Source organism: Dama dama, chromosome 23, assembly GCF_033118175.1.
Source record: "Dama dama isolate Ldn47 chromosome 23, ASM3311817v1, whole genome shotgun sequence".
NCBI classification, from domain to species: domain Eukaryota; kingdom Metazoa; phylum Chordata; class Mammalia; order Artiodactyla; family Cervidae; genus Dama; species Dama dama.
The window spans coordinates 46,413,275-46,430,708 of NC_083703.1; the positions used below are offsets into that span (position 1 = coordinate 46,413,275).

A 17,434-nucleotide genomic window follows, 5' to 3' on the forward strand; every position below is an offset into this window, starting at 1 on the left:
AGGTCTCAGGCCCAGTTTCCTTGATGTGAATTATTTAATTTGAAGAACAATGGCTGAAGATAAAAGAGTGAAAAAGCCCTCTTGTGCTATTTCTGTTTGTGAAAAGTAAAACTTTAGTGTAGTCTGTGATGAGGTGATGAGTCGGCAGGCATAAATACGTCCAGGGAACGCTCTGTGCTGCTTTTTTCCACCTGGTGGAACTTGTCAGGGGAGTGGAGGGGAGTTGAACTAAACTTTGGACTCTACAAAAGTCCTGTTCATTTCTGTGGGAGTTACTTGCTTGGGGAAACCTGTGAGAAACAAGTTAATTGTACTTTTAACTGGAAGTGCAGATGTTGTGATCAATTAAGGAAAGAAGCCGTGCATTGGTCTCAACCACAGATGCTGAGTCTAGGAGCCTAAAGGGGTGCACAGCGGGTAAAGAGGCAGGGGGACTTATTGGTGTGAATGTGCCACCCTCAGGCTCTTCACCTGCAGAAACAGATCTGTTCTTCTGGAACATTCTAGCCGGCCAGCACCCTGAGCCTCCCTGACCTTGAAGGATGCGAGGACAACAAGGTCCCTCAAAGAAGGCTTGCAGAAGTTCACAAAAGCTACTGAATCTCCAACTCCAGAATGAAAGCGAGCAGAGCAATATGGTAAAAACCACATTGGAACCATCCCCCCGTGAGCCCCCTTCTAACCATGGTGACTTCAGCATGTTTCCTAAGTCCTCTGAGTCTCAGCTTCCTCGAGAGTAAAAGGAGGATCTGTGAGAACCACACCAGAGTCTGTGTGAACTCAGTAACGTGCCTGGAACAAGTGGCATATCTGGTCTAGGCCGGCTCCAGGACCCCTCAGGTGCTCGAACCACAGACCTGGCCTAGGTCCCTGGTGGCTCTGAGGGCGCCAGAAGGAGCAGACCAGACCACCACCCAGAAGCACTGCACACCTACAGTCTGAGGAGACCCACGATGGAGATCCTGGGGTGCAGGGAACACCCAGGGGCCCCGTCCTGCCTGTACTGAGGCCAGGCCTTCCTCAGTGTGAAGACCTGCTCCCCTCCAGGCCTGCCCACCCCCTCTGTCCTTGACCAGTTTCCCTGTGAGAGCTATGCGGGGGCTGCACCTAACTCTCCAGGCAGCCCCCCACCTGCTGGGACCCCCACTCCTAGTTCCTGGTTCTGGCTCAGACAGGCTGAAGACGGGCCAGCGGAGCCTCCTGATGGACTGGGGGAGGCGTGGGTGCCTGCAGCTCTTCCAGCGTCTGTGTTTTCACGTCTGTGCAGCAACACCAGCCGCCAAGCTGTGCTGAAGTGATTGGAAACAGACAGGAGGCAGGAGCCTCGTCTAAGGCGTCCTGTGTCAGAGCATGTGATGGCGAGCTCTGGTTCAGAAGCCTCCTCCATCCCCAGAGACACAGATTCACTGAGCTGCCAGGCCTGAGCTTGTCCTGCCTTCCCAACGAGGCATGACGTTATGCAAGTAAACAAAAACAGAGACTAGCCCCTGTCTATGCAAAATGTCTGCTTAAATTATACTCCAGAACTTTCAAAAAGGTAAAGATCAGCCAAGATTTTGATCTTGACCAGCTTTTGAATCAGGATCTAAAGTAAGTGCTGAAACCTGGGTTTTAAATGTGTGGCCTTGACCACCCCTCTTCAGGGTTGGAAGCTGTAGTCCCCGGTGACCACATCCACTCTCCAACCAGGGGGCCAGGGCACCCGCATCTCACAGAAAGAATCTTTGATGACAGGAGGTGAGCAGGGGCTTGGTAAATGCAACCAGGCTGGAAGGCACATCTGATCAAATTTCTCCCCAAGACATCTCCCCTTGGCTTCTGGACTCGGGGACTAGTTTTTTTTGCAAAAGGCTACACAGGGAAAGTTTGGGTTGGTACTGACTCTGAGTTTCCACAGGGGGAGTCCTACAGCTGCATTTCCAGACACAGCTGACGCTCTCAAATATCTCTCATGCTATAGAGCGTACGTGGGCGGGTGGTGCACTTCTCCGGGATTCACAAGAAAGAGCAGCAGGGGTGGGCTGTGAGGTCGGTAGCAGGAAATGGTTGAACCCGGCACATAGAGAGACCCTGATGGGACTGCGTTTATCAGCCTGAAATGAGCCAGACACTTAAATGCCTAAGCAGGAAATACACAAGCCCCTCCTTTCTGAGGCTAACTGGAAGAATGTGTGCTCATTCTCTCAAAAAATTTTACCCACTGATTTACCAGTGATCACATTTACAAAGTGATCAGTGTCGCCAAGCGCTGTTTATACTGATTCTCAAGCAGAAGTGAAGGTGGTGATCCCCACTGCACAGATGAGCAGACTGAGGCTAGTCTACACCACTCAGGAGAGGCCGAGCAGGGGGGCTAGCCTCGGGTGCAGACGCCCTCCTCTCACCTTAGTCAGTGACAGCTGAGCCAAGACCCCCAGCCCCCGGCATAACAGCACATCCAAACTTCCCAATTGCTCCCAATGTTCCCTAGAGGGAGTACTTTTTTCTCATATAAAGAAAATTATCTGGAAATTTCTAAGTCCATGAGGAGCTTGAAGAGGGTGTATGTAAAGTAGGAAATAGAAATATTTGTGTGCCATTTTTGCATCATCCTGTTAACGCTAATGACTTTTAGAGTGGATTTTTTTCCCAAACCATTACTGTTATAATTAACAGCCTATGTGATTTAAATGCAAAATGCAATGAAGATGGCTGGACTATTTTCCTTTTTAAGTCTTATGTTAGATTTTTAACGTTCCATAAGTATGGTCTTGAAAAAAACAGGATAACCCTGAAAAAAAACTGTTCAAACCTGGTTCAATTTGCAATCTACCTCCTGGTAAATATTACTTTCTTTCATCCCAATGTTACATTCGGTGATAAAACTATCAGATAAAAGCCCTCTCTGCCTTTCATTTCATTGTTCCCTAAATAGAGCAACCTACTGACATTCCTGCCTTAAACATCAGGCTCTGAACGAACCCCCGCGTCTTTATGCAGCATTTCTTCCTTGCAGACGGAACAGCCAAGGGATGTGAAGGAGAAAGCCAAACAGACAAACATGCGGGTTCTGAAAAATGAATCCCCCTAAGAGGCTGTCTCCCGGGGAACTGCAAATCTTAGCCCCTGGCCGTGGAAGCGAGGGCTCGGTATTTCTTAGAGAGATATTTCCCCCTTGACACCTGGGTGTGCGATGGATTAACTAGTTAGAAACTGGTGAGAGGCGGGGTCCCTGCGCCTAAGAGCGCGGGGGCCCGGTGCCCTGTCCGTGCGGCCGGGCGGGAGCCGGGCTGGGCGGACTGCTCCGTCCGCTGCCCCTCGGGCTTCTCGCAGGGAGGCCGGCTCGGCCCGCGCCCCCTCCCTCCCGGGCTGGTCCCTTCCCTTCCCAGCGCCCCGGGCAGCTCCGCCGTCCAAACCGGAGCTGAGTTTGCTGACAGGGGCGCACGGGCTGGCGGCGCTGATGTCAGAGCCGGCTGACGGCCGTGATTGGATCTAATTAGACTTCGCAGCAGCAAATAGACAGGCTCCCTGCGTGATCGGCTTCAAAGTGGCTGGTGCCCAACAACTAGCAGAGGTGCCAAAGTAGAGCCTGCGCGCGGAGCCCAGATCCGGGGCGGCTGGGGCGGCGGGCGCTCCGCGGTCCCGGCCTGCGCTCTTGGTGCGGGCTCAGACAGCCGGCTCTGCCCGGCTGGACGCAGGTGACAGAGAGCCGCCAGAGGAGACGGTGACAGAGAGCCGCCAGAGGAGACGCCAGGAGTGCGAGCGCGCAGCCCCGAAAAGTGAGCCGGCTCCGGATCCGCAGGAGCGTCCCCGGCGGCCGCGGCCGGAGCCGGAAAGCTGAGAGTGTTGGAGAGAGGACTCCTGCCTGGGTTCACTCGCCGGCCGCGGCCATGGCATCGGTCCTGGGGACCAGCAGAGCGTCCGGAGGGCTGAGCGGTCAACTCAAATGCAAGTCCAAGCGGAGGAGGAGGAGGCGGGCCAAGCGAAAAGGTAAGGACCGGCTTCCGCGCCGCTTGGCGCCCACTCCCCGCGACGCGCGTCGCCTCTGCGCTCCCTGCCCGCTTCTAGCGGCCTCCCTCGGGATGCTGGGGCGGCGTGGCCGGGGCCCGCCGAGCGCCCCGCTCCAGAGTTCAGGTCCCTCCGTGAACGCCCGGGCTTCCGCGAGCCCGAGGGGGTGGCCAACCGAGCGGGGGCCCCGGCGGAAGGCGGTGCCCTCCCCGGCCTCCGGCACGGCTGCTGACCGTCGCGCACAGACGCCGGTGCCGAAAGAAACGCTCGCCTAAGCCCTAAGCGTCCCTAAGAACGAGCGACGGGACCTCGCGCCAGCTTCTCCATCCCAATTGTCTTGGAGGCGGGAGTGGGCAAAACCCTGGCAACCGCCTCCCCACGCTGGGTGACAGTTTCTATTCCGAGCGGCGCCGGCTGTTTTGTAAACACGGGGACCTGCAGCGCGAACGGGGTTCGTCCGGGGGGAATAAGCAGAAATTAATGCATGAAAAGAGAAACAAGCATCGCAGCTCATTAGAAATGAGGAAAGCTGCGAAGTAGGAGAGGAGAGGAAGTGCCTGGTGTCAGGTTCGAGCCTGGCTCCCCAGGGGCTGGGAGAGGAACGAGCCCCCGAAGTTAGTCGTCGGGTGGGCAGCCCAGGGATCCCCTCGGGGGCAGGGCGCAGCCGGCCGCTGCTCCGCCAGGAGGACAGCCCTGGGCGCCGTCCTGCCGGTGTCTGTCCGTGGAAGGTGGCCGGAGCCCTCGGTGCGGCCGCCTCTTTCCCAGAGAGGAACTTATGTCAGCCGCCCCTTATCATGAGTCTGCAGGAGAAAGTTAAGTTATTATTTGAAATGTGTTGGGGTTTTTTTAAGTGACCAAAGAGCCCTAAAGAACGGGGGAAAGACACAACAATCGTGTGTCAGGTTTCCCAGTTTCTCTGCGGGAGGATGCGGAGTTAGTTGTTATTGAACATGTACCTCCTTCCTCAAGAATCTTCATCCTTGCGGAGGCTTAAGATAAGTTTCTGCCCCATCTCTTCCTAACTGCTTCTAAACAGTCCCCGAGCCCTTCCCGACTTCTTCTAGTAGTAGAAATTAACCAGACGGTTTGAAGGAATAAATGCCAAGAGCGCACAGCCATTCATTATGATTGCATGTCAGGGTGGCAGGGAGCAAGGTGACAGCTTCTAGGAGGGCTTCAGAGCCTTGGTGTCGGGGGTGATTCTGATTCTGGTTTAACTCTTGAGCTGCTGCAAAGAATGCTGGCTACTCACTTTGTTCCCTGAAAATTTCACTCCGAGTCAGATCTGGTCAATGTCTTCCAAAAATAATGCTAACAGAAAGTGACAATGATATTGAAAAAAAATCACAGAATTTAATAATGAGTATAAATTTTAAAAGTAATGAAAAAGAAACATTGCCTTTTATGCTTCAAGTGTTCGTGTGTTCCAGTATTTTTATTTAGTATATTTAAATATTAAAATGGAAAAGTATGGGACAATATTTTACAACAAAGCAAAACCTATCGAAAGAAAATAGAAGCTGATGAACACTCATGTCTTTCTCCAAATTCATTTTTGTACCTTTAATTTAAGGTCAGTCATGTTAGCTTAGAAGGGATTCATTTTCAGAAAGGAAAGCAAGAAATCTGAAGGACAACTTCATTGGCTATAAACTATGACAATTCAAAATAAAATTTTATGTGAAATATGTATACACTTTATTTTGAATATACCAAATCTCTTAATTTTTATAGCCAAAAATGAAGTAGGAAAAGGTATTCAGGATGTGTGTACTAATTCCAGTTACTCGAAAATTTATCTGTGGGGTGAAGTTTCCTATGTCATCTGCCAACAGCTTATCGTGGTGGATGAGTCAAATCAAACCTCCAAGTGTTCACTTCTTAGGGAAAAGTTAGCAGTGGAGGTGTGTGGTCAATGAAAAGAAAACAATAATTACAGAGCTCTTTATTTGCATTTTCCTGGGAACAGATCAGTCTGTATATAATTCCTAATTATTACAGATGCTTTTTTCCCCTCTTCTATCAGGACAGTGGTCAATTTAAATTATGTTCTAATATTCATGAGTTTTAACAGCAGAAATATAATAGAATAGCCTCAACTTTTAAGCTTATCTAATAATAAAACTCTATATCTGTCACAATTTAAAGCCCATATGTGTATGGGTGGCTGTTAAGGAATTTTGATAAGGCTCTATTGAGTACTAAGTAAAGCCAGTGATTATGATCACACAGAAAGAGTTCTTTTCCTGGGTAAATGAATAAATTAAAGTAAATGTACATTTTTTGCCAGTGGTAAGCGTGTTTCCACCTATTCTCACAAACAAGAATCATTTTGTTTGCATCATAACTTTTAGTTTCCTGGAGCTGTTAACCAAAATGCTACTAGCTTCTATACAAATTATCTAAACGTGGCTTTCCTGAGATTTCTTTATTATGCTTTTTATTGTCAGAATAATCTATAGGATCTGAAATAAAAGCTCTGTAGCTACAGTGTAACTGTGGAATTGACACGATACTCCCATTTATTATTACATAGGATCCAGAGCCTTGGAAATGAAATTTTTTTTCCTGTAGGAGATATTTTTAGTCATGATACCACACAGAAAGCAGTCCATATCATTAAAAGTAAAAAAAAAAAAAAAAAAAACTTAGTCACAAAATCAACACACCACTTCAGGTATTAACTAGTCATGACCTGCATTTGTCTCTCAGGTAAACTTTTAAAAAGACACTTAAGCAAACCTCCCCACCCCCAATCCTCCTGTTATTTCATTAGGACCCAGGGCCATCCATTTTTGCATTTTTCTCTCTGTGTTATTTTTTAGTTGGGACTGTATCTTATGAATTGTTTATGGATCATTTACATTTTCTGTACAAACAAGAAATGTCAAATTTTGACTTTTTATGCAAAAAAGAAAGGCAGTTTTTTGAAAAGCTGAGCAAAGGACAGTGTTACCATCTCACTTGCACACTATGGTTCAGGACGGTCACCTGCTCAGTAACATGTGCACCCACACTGTGGTTAAGGACGGTCCCTTCCTCTGTCACACATGAGCCCCATCAGCTTCTGCTTGTGTTTTGTGCAGAGACTTCCAGGAAATCCTGGCTGCACATGTAGTTTAGGAGGCTTGCCTGCTGCCTCCCACATGGAGCACCCTCTTAGCCAGCTCCTCACGGAGAATCCTGGAGGCCGTGCTGGGCCTTCCAGTCCCGGGTTAGACTGTGTGCGGGTCTGCACGCAGCCTGTCCGTGCTGGTCTTAGAGTCACACCTGTGCGTGTTACAAAAGAACTGAAAGTGTGGATATTGTAAAAGGTTGTAAAAGGTGCATATTTTAACCTGAGTAGTAAAGGCAAAGGTGGAAGGTTTCTTAAATTAGTATCAGCTCAAGCAGGAAGCACAAAAGGTGGTACCATCAGAACAGGGTAGCATATAAAATAAGTCACTTACATGTATCAGCTCCCTGAACCATGGACACCTCCAGGGAAATATGCCTGAGGAATTGCATAGGTGTATTTTTAATTATTAAAATAGTATACGTATTCTCTTTTGATCTCTTGGTGAGCTTTCTTTGGTGAGAGTAGTTTCCCAAGAAGAAACTGTGTATTGTCATGAAATGCATTTTGTAAATAAAATATTTTTAACATTTGACCCATGAATACATACGGTGTATAAAATAATTGAAGTCTCTGGAAATTAAAAAAAAAGATTGCTCTTTAAATACAAATATATTAGAAAATGGATTGAGAACCAATACAAATTCAGTTGGTTCCAGGAGGTAAATAGGAAGACAGGGTTTTAATTAGGCATCAGTCACTAACATAGAGAGGGGGAACTTTGGGGAACTATTTGAAATGCTGCAGAAACAATCCTTTGTAAGTAGATCCAGCTGAACGCGGCATCAACACACCACCTGTCTTTTCTGAGGCGTTTGACAGCAAGCTAAGTTAATGCTTGAATTTCACGTATTGTTCCAAGGAAATCCCTTACGCAGAGTTCTAGAAAATTGAGGGGTAGCTCTGCCGAAATAAGTAAGCTGATGAATCAGGAGGAGGCAGGAGCAGCCGGTCATGAACTTGGGGAAATGTGGGGGAAAGTTGGCCAAAGGAGCAGGATAAGGAGAGCATGTGGATGGCAGATGCAGGCTTGTTGTGAAATGGCATTCCATGAAAAGCTGATGAAATAGAAAGATGGGCCACAGATGAAGGTGGCAGAGGCCGATGGGCTCATCCTACCTGGTGGGGCTGCCTGCCTCTTGCATTGCAGCCAAGCATCTCTGCACACACTAGCCTCGCTGGACCGCAGCTCCAGATCAAGGACTGGATTTAGTGATGAAATTAAACTGACGGAACTATTCGCCCTCTAATTGTGTAAGGGCTTTTTATTCCTTTCTCTTTTTAAAATTTGTATTAGTACCTCTGGTTTCTAGTGACCCGTGTAATAGCAGTAATTTGAGATTGCTTCAAGGGCATTAGATATGATGAGTGAACTTGAATTTAGAATAAAAATATGAGGCTCATGTATCCATCACTAAACAGTGGTGATTGGGTTGTTGGAGAAGTACTGCCCCAGAGGGGCATCACATAAGGATATGCAGAATAAGGAAACTGCAGCTTTCTTTTCTTGAGGCATGGAGAGACAACTTCTGCCCTGAAAGCATTCAGTGTTCAACTTAAAAACCGTAGATGTTTGTGGTTGTGTGTGTGCATGTGTACATATACATACAGTGAAGACAGCTGAAACACCTGAGCATTTTTTATGTCTGCCTGATTCTTTTTCTAAAATGCTAGAAAATGAAAGTCACTGTTTTTGTACTGTGGACAGTTTTGAACAACTCATAAAACCAAAAATAGTATCACAGATCTTCATCATTTAAAAATATTATCTCTAAATGCCGTATTGGTAAATGGAGCTCTTAATTACTAGCAAACAAGATTTCTGAAAGGATAAATTTTCACATAATAGGTGAGATTTTAAAGGTACTTATTTTAGCCATTTCTAAACTGGAAAAAAAAAAAAAGGAAAGAAAGGTGAATGCCCAAGTGAAATATGGAAAGCACAAGGTCCTTCGCAAAATATTCAAACTATTGAGTGTTGGCGTTTCCCTGAGCGTATACATCACAAGGAAGAGCCACACAGCCACACACTGCCTGAGCGCGGCCAAGACCCGCTCATGCTGTCGAGTCGCTGTGAACAGAAGCCAAATTAACCCCTGTCTGTTCAGTTAAATGGTTCTCCTGCACTGAAATGCAGAAATACATGCTGTGACATACTGGATTATGCAAAGAGAATTGTTTATTCCTCACTAATAATGCATTATAATTCCCTTAAGAACATATCACTATCAAAGAAAAGAATATTACTTTCAAAAAGAGGGGAAACATCTGCTTAATTCTTGATCCACTTGTGAATTTGGTCTCTGCCTGTGGGATCAGGAAACAGAAAGAGGAGGGCATACTGAGAAATTTAAAACCTAGTCTCTTATACTTGCGTATGTTTGTACCTCAGTTCCAAACACCTCTCTTGGGTGATTAAAATTTTACTTCCTTGTTTATTTTATTTAGAAGGAGTGGGGGACAGGGGCTGTTGCCTGGTTTCCTGACCTTGTTTCAACAGTCACAGCCAAGGCAGCTCTGAGAGCCGTGACTGTCCATCCATACACTTGTGAGTGAATTCATTTTCCCAGGAATCCCATCCAAGAAACAGCAACCCAGAAGTAGAAATGTTTGCTTTTTAAGCTATCAGTAATTTTCCCCAAAATAAACTTGGCTACTTGCAAAGACAGCCGATTTTTTTTCCTGAAGAATGATAAATGATAAATATTTGAAAATAAAGAGTTAATCTGAGTGCCTAAGTTCTCTCCAAACATTGTGGATATTTAGTCATCTTTTATTATATTTGCAGGTATTAAGCATGAAATAATTTAAGTATGAAGATAATTTCATTTTATTATTTCATGGATGGAGAATGACTGCAACCAGTATCTGGTTTCTGGTAAAAAGTGGCTAGTCAGTATCCCTTTTGTGTCATAAAATAGACACACACAAGTTCACTATCATCTTGTTTAAATTATGAAAATTATCAAGTTAATGTTAAAAAAATTTTAAATCTCAAAAAACAGCAAGCGTGGAATATAAATTTTATATTCATACTAAAGAGTGCATTTTATGCTTGATTAAGAAATAGTGTCCAATAAATGGGACATTTATAATGATAAAGAGTAGCATTAAAGACAGAAGAGACCTACAAACGTTCAGGTGACTTTAGGATTTTAGGACCTTTTTTTTTTTTAATCCCTAAGAGATGCAATTTTAAAAGCTTTTTTAAAGCTGAATTCACTTAAAATCACGGGCCTGGAGGAGGCTCCGTGGGGCTGCCTCGGTGCAGAGCAGACAGACAGAACAGCCCCAGCCTGAAGAGACCCGGCGAGGGGCTCAGGCTGGGATATTCCAGCTCATGTCCAGGCCTGCTGCCATCCACAGCTCCCCTCACTGGGGAGGAAAGATGGGGTGTAGGCAGAAAGTAGGTGAGGACAGCTAGCCCCTCCACTGTGATGACCTTCTCCCTTCAACTACAATCTGGTTCCATCCCTTCTACCTTCAAGCATTTTATACCAGTGCCCACTGGGGTCTCCCACAAAAGAGGCTGAGGCTTCCTTCTGCGGCCGCATCACCATTCGGATGATAAACACAGCGAACATTGCTCAGAATGCATTAGCAAACCCTCCTTTCTGGAATCTCTGCTCTACAGACATGACTCTGCCACCCAGATGCTAGCTCAGGGTTTCCAGGGGGTCGCACACAATAGAAAGTGTTCCTTTAAATGCCTCAACTAGGATGTGCTTTGCAGACTTTCACAGGTTTAATTAATCTTTACTGCTCCATTTATTTGAGATGCAATCTCTAATTCTTGTTTCCTTCCGCTGATAGAAGACCTGCATCATCACTGTGCAATGTCTTACATGATTTCTCAAATATGGCATTAAAGTAGGACAGAGGGAACCCAGTTCTCTGAAACTGGAGCCCAAGTCAAATCCTCTCTGTGTTAAAATCAAACAGAAAGTGGGGCGGCTCTGTTTCTCAGAAGCAGGACTTGGAAATCGTGATAAAGTAGCTCACAGCATGCACCTAGAACACCAATAATTGATTTAAAAATGACTTTATCAGCCTAAGTCCATCGGAAGTACACAGATGACCTCTCTTTAAAATCAAGGCGATATTTCCTAAAAGTTTAATTGCTCTTGGAAAAGTCCAGTATAATGAACATGACAGACACGTCAGCAAAGCAGACCCTGGCCTCCTCCCCGCAAGCCTGGCTGTGTCCGCTCATCCCTGTCCAGAGCAGATGCTCCTTCTGCGTTTGGCTGGCGGCTGCAGAGCCCGTCCTCACAGGAAACACTCTCCCCATCAGACCACGGAAGGTGCACAAGCTCAGGTACCGCCTGTCATGTACAACTTTAAAAGATTTTTGTTTTAATCTGGGTGTTGCGCAAAACAATATTAAGCATCATACCTTCTCCTATCCCTTAGGTGAGTAAAAACATGGAAGACCCGCTTTAACCACAGATGTAAAGATGCTCTGTTTGTGTTTCAACTCTAAATATTCATACCGTGGATGAAACTTTGTAAAGGACCTTCCGGATTCTAACAGAATTCTAACAGAAAGTAACTTTTTCATTCAAAACATACAGTTCAAGGAGAATTTTTTTTTAATTCAGATGAGTCCGTGCTGCTAATTTCCTTTCTGAGGGAGAAGTGAATTTGAAATCAAAATCATTGATATATCCTGAGGATAAATAGTAGCTTTTAAAAAGCTCTGATACAGTAGGACAGAGAATGCAGTATCCTTGAAGGATGCTGAACAGAGAACAAATGCTGTCCCCCTGACGGTGGCTTTGGCGGCAGCACGTGCGTCCCTGTGCCAGCCCTTCCCAGAACTGGAGACAGGGATCTGCTCGGGGCTGGTGGAAATTGGGGAGATCTTCTCTCCCTAAGCAGTTAGGATAAGAAGGTTACTCTTTTAGAACAAAAAATGTACAGTTCATATTTTATTGTTATCACCTTTTAGGGGAGTTAAATTTATTTGGGGCTTTTGTATGTAGATAATGAATAGAGTTCAAGTTATTAAAAATTATACTTTCTGTAGGCTACTAATATATGCAAACAATATATACAGATGACAAATTCAAGATTTAAGATATATGTAAATATTTATTGAAATAATGAATATTGAAATATTAAAAGATTGTCTGTCAGCTCTCTGGAATAGCAGAAGTCTAACACCTACTCATTTTTAGATGAACATTTTAAAAATCAAGTGTAGAGAAAAGTCTTGAGAGGATGAACTTGAAAGACAGTGAAAAAATAAACTTGGTTTATGATCATGACGTTTAGCATTGAGGGAAACATCTTTTTATTTTATTTATTTTTTTTGTTGTGCATCTTTTTATTTTAAAATTTCATAAAGAAGTGAAATAAATCTTTTTGTTATTGCATCTAATAAAAATTAATCTATCCTCTTATGTCATAAAATACGAGAAACAGAAGCATAGCGGTATGTGGGGCTATTGACAGGAGGAGAGGGGAGGGAGAAACAGAGTGACTTCCAGGTCCTTTCTTCCTGTGCTCTGGTCAGAGCTCACCTTCCTGCACTTTATTTTCTGCGTCTTCCACAACAGAGCGGGCTCTTTATTGAAAGTGTGGGACACGAGACCCAGCTCTGCTCTCTTTGCAGTTTGTCTTAGACGGTGTGTGTGTACTCAGACAAGGGCTAGATTCAACCTGTGTGAGTGCCTTTATTCACTTGCAGTTGTGTCACCTCGGGCGCCTGCTCTGGACTGGACAAAGACCTAGGAACTACAAAGGTACAAGAAAAAAGAAGTTGCCAGAGTCCTCCTTTTCTCTGAGTTTATACTGAATTTGGGGAATAGATATACAAATGTACAATCATAGGAAATGAAAACAGACTCTGTGACCCAACACAGTTTTAGGTCCTATGGAAATTTTAATGCCCATTTTTACCATATATTTTACAAAATTGTAAATTTTATCATTTCAGGTGAAACCACATATATAAAAATTAAATGACTAAAATGCAAACTCCTGTAGGTCTGAGCATTTTTATCCCCTCTGCAATGTCAAAACATATTAGCTGCTTAGTTAAAATCCACTGAGAAAGTTGATTTTATTTTTGAAATAAAGTTGCTTAAAGCAATAATCAGAATATGGTAAGAGGGAAGCTTTCCTAAGGAGACTGGGTGCAGATGGCATGAGCTGCTACAGTTTACAACAGGGAACAAACCACAAGAGGAGCTGAGTGAGGGGGTACTGGTGATTTCATAGGTCACCTGGTATGATGACCTCTCGGGAAGGACGTGGATTCTCCCCTTCTTGTTTTATGAGTTGTCTGCAGGTTTAATTGGTGGGTATTGGTCTGTGTGCAAGATGGTCCTTGGAGGATGGGGGCCAGGTACTCTCAATGTGTTCCCAGAAATTAGTACACAGGCTCTCTCACTGTACACCATCAACCAATGGTTGTTGCAGAATTCACTTATAAAGAGCACCTACTGACTTATATTTGAGTCATTGCTGTGGAATGTTGAGTGTGCTCATTCAACAGACGTTCTTGGGACATCTTTATGTGTCTGCACTGCACTAAATGTCAGGGATTAAGCAGTCCTTAAGTTCTGCGAAATGTTCTGAGTCAGAAAGCACATCTCTACATGGCCGTGTGGTCCATGCTGAAGAGATAGTCCACTCCCTCAGGCGGCACCCTGCCACCTTTTGCCAAGCAGGCCCCCCACCCCTCCCCACCGGTCTACACGCTCGAGGATGTTTGTGTGGATGGGGTGAGGGGCCACCATCGGACCCAGAGAATGCCCAAGGTGCATCTTAACGACACTGGTACCCACACACCCTTGACCCTGAGGAGTTCTTGGCCTCTACACCCTGTGCCTTTAGCCTGGGCTCTGGGTTGTCCCCCCCCCAACTCTCCTCAGGGGTGCACACCTGTCCCTGAGTCCATCCTACTGCAGCCAGTCCCCGACGCCTCTTCCGAGACAGGCCCAGCCACTGCCCCAGGCTCAGCCTCCACCCTGCTTCTCATTGCCCAGAGGTCCACTCTGTCCTCATGGCTGAGGGCAGAACTTGTGTGCGTCTATGCAGGTCAGAAGTCTAGCATGTGAGTAAAGCAGGCATCTCACCTGCAGGGTGGCTGGCATCTCTCTGCCTGGAGGTGATACAAAGTGGGACACAGGGCTCATTCCAGCAGTCATGGGAGGCCATCCCACCACCGTGTCCACTCAGGGCTGTGGACACAGGATACCCTGTGGGAAAGACAAATCACTGGACTTGTCCCTTGTATCTGTGTAGATGGCACATTTCCTGGTCTTTCTTCTCTCTTACCTATAAGATGGCCTTGGGGCAATCTGTCTCTCCATCCATCCATCCATGTCTCCATCTCACACACATGAATTAAGTGAGTGACCAGGGTGCAGTGCCAGGAGATAAAACTCTTCAGAGCACGACTTGCCTGGTCTGCTTTTGTGGTGGCAGTGATGCTGGCTGCTCCAGTGGGTCTTGGTATTTATCTGTAATGATGCTTAGGGAAGTCTCCAAACTTGAACAGCAGGAAGACAATGAAAAATGCACATTGTTAAAAATTGAAACCATATACTGGATTGAATGCTACATCCCATTTGTAAGTATTCGTAATAAAATAAATAGTTGCTTGGTGTGCGACACTCCGTATGTGATACCACTGGACTCCCTGGTCCACGAGTGGGGGGATGTTGAGTTTACCCACATCCCAGGGAAAGTATAGAACTAAAGGTTCATGAGGTTGGATGTGTCTGTTTTATAGAATGTCAGCCTCACTCAAAAGGTTAGCAAAACACAAGGGAGGACAAACCGTGAAAGATTCATTTAGTTGAGACTCTGGTATTCAGTTTTCAACAAGATTGTCTTGGTTCATCACATGTAAACCAGCCATGCTGAGGCCATTCAACCCACTGCCCATGTGGCCCTTAGACAATAAGAACTAAAATTAGTCACTAATATTTATTGAGCACCTACTGTTCGTTTCTAGAAATTCCTCTCTGCTACTCCATTTTCTTATAAAATGGAGCAATATTTGAACTGTAGATTGTAAGATATATATATTTCTTGTATATTTCACATACATACCTGTGTGCATATATATATATATATATATATATATATATATATATATATATATATATACACACACACACACACATTCACTCAGAGATTAGCAGAATGTTGTCATATTTAGGTGACCTATAAATGAACTTTTAGGACAAAATTTAGAACAGAGAGGGTTTTGGGTACTTCTTAGATTAAGTTAACTGTACAAAAAATTCTAGATAGACCGTAAATTAGTCGTCTAGGGCTGTGTAACAAACACCACAGCAGAAATTTATTCTCTCACAGTCCTAGAAGCCGGAGACAGGAGTCAGACGTCAGCAGGGCTGGTTGCCCCCAAGGCCTCACCCAGTGTCCCCACGTGGTCTCCCTCTGTGTGTGTCTGTGGTGGGGACACAACTCAGCCAGAAACAGACAGAAGTTCTGTTTACCTTTAGAGACATTTCCCAAAACTAAACACATCATGGGTTCATCAACATCCTCTTCCAAGAAACATCTTCTCCACCTCAATAAGGGCCAGAAAATTCATGTTACGTCTTTGTCACCATCATACCTCTAGTATATAAACCATAAAGTCTGTATAGGATGAGAAGTACTTATAGAATCCGACTGACCTTAGGCTTGATGAGATAATGCCTGGAATACTGTTTCTTGATTATTTTGTCGTGAGTGTTCCCAACTGATCTGATGATGTAACTGATGTGGATTTTATTTCACTCGGCCCCTTGTGTCCTTTCCCGCGTGGCAAAGACCCCCGTTTCTAGCTAAAGGTGGTGTGAACTCGGATATTCTGAGGTGGGTTCCCTTCCCCCTGCCCCACCACGGAGGCTCTTTCTCCGCAGAATTAGTCCTATGCCTTCCTTCCTGGGAGGTTAAGTAAAGGTCCTCTTTGTTTCTGGATGAGGGAATGGGGACCCCGAGGCAAGCATCTCCTTCCAAGAGCTGGACCGTGAGGAACCAGACCTGGACCCAGAACCTTTGGTATTCAGCCAGGTGCTCTTGGTGAGGACCCACTGCCCTGCTGTGGAGGCAAACACGCGGGTCCCTGGGAAACAGGGGCTCATTGTCTCTCAGGGATTCCTAAGCAAACATCTAGAGAATGTCCCCAGTGCCCGTGAGTGCTGCCACATGGAGCAAGATGGAAGTCTTGGGGCAGGGGGAGGGGGAACTCTGTGCTTCTGGTTTTCACAGAGATGCTGATCATGAAGCCAGCTCATAACATCATAATGTGTGTGAGTGTGTGACTATGAATGTGTATTTGTGGGGATGTATTTGCATGTATGTAAACACATATATTTATGTATACACATGCTTATATACAACTGTGCTTAAGTAGCGTTTGCTTAAGTAGCCTCCAATTTTCTGATTGGATGGTTGAAGAAACCTTTAGAGATTGTTCAACCAACTCAGACATTCAACATCTTCATTGTTCAGATATCTAAATAATACACACTCACTCCAAAGTAAATATTAATCATTGTACAAGGTAAAAATATTCAACACCTATAATGAATTAATATTAGAAGTGAAGAAATTTTAAATTCTATTTTTAAAAATCAAATACAACAATAGAAAGCCTGTACATACACAACCCCTGCCTGCACAATACCTATATACACAATACCTGCTTACCCAACACCTATGTACACACCTGCATACACAAAATCTGCATGTACAGTATCTATATACACACTCCTATATACACAACTGTATACACACAACCTCTGCATATACAACACATGCAAAAAGGTATATCTAGTGAGCACAGAGTTTATAGTCATATTCAAATTGATATTTTGCAGTGAAAATGAAGCCTATCCTTCACTCGGTGAAACCCTGGAACTAAATCTGAATGTTCTAAAACCTTCTCGTCATACATAAATACCCTTCTTGTGCATCTGGATTTAAAAGGAGAGCGTCCTGACCTACCTTGTGTGTGTCTGTGTTGGTGTACAGGATATTTTTCATAAACTTCCATGCATAAAAAATATGTTTAATGTTCCAATTTCCTAGATTAAACTAGCTCAGAGTCTGTCTGGTATACAAGTCAAAATCAGCTTGAAGCCACAAGTAAACATATAGGTTCTGTTTCAAATTCACTGAGTAAATGGATGAAAAGTGGATTACAAATTAGATGTGAGTAGAGAATAGTCAAACAGGACATCTGAACTCAGTATATGACAACTGATCCTGGAAGTGTCAACTCTGAAACAAAGCGGTTAAATGACAGAGACCCTTGTAAGTAAACAGCCTGTTCCCTCAACGTAACAAAGGACATTAGCATTA

At 44.8% G+C, this 17,434-nt stretch overlaps 1 protein-coding gene across 4 annotated transcripts in view; it reads left to right on the forward strand.

Moving 5' to 3' along the window:
* Positions 1–3,543: 3,543 nt before the first annotated feature.
* Positions 3,544–17,434, forward strand: part of ADARB2 (adenosine deaminase RNA specific B2 (inactive)) — a 227,979-nt gene continuing 214,088 nt past the window's right edge. For all 4 annotated transcript variants that reach the window (XM_061126592.1, XM_061126593.1, XM_061126594.1 and 1 more), the window contains exon 1: positions 3,544–3,969. In XM_061126592.1, coding sequence (XP_060982575.1) covers positions 3,870–3,969 — 100 coding nt within the window. In that variant the 5' untranslated portion in view covers positions 3,544–3,869. The remainder of the gene's footprint in view (positions 3,970–17,434) is intronic.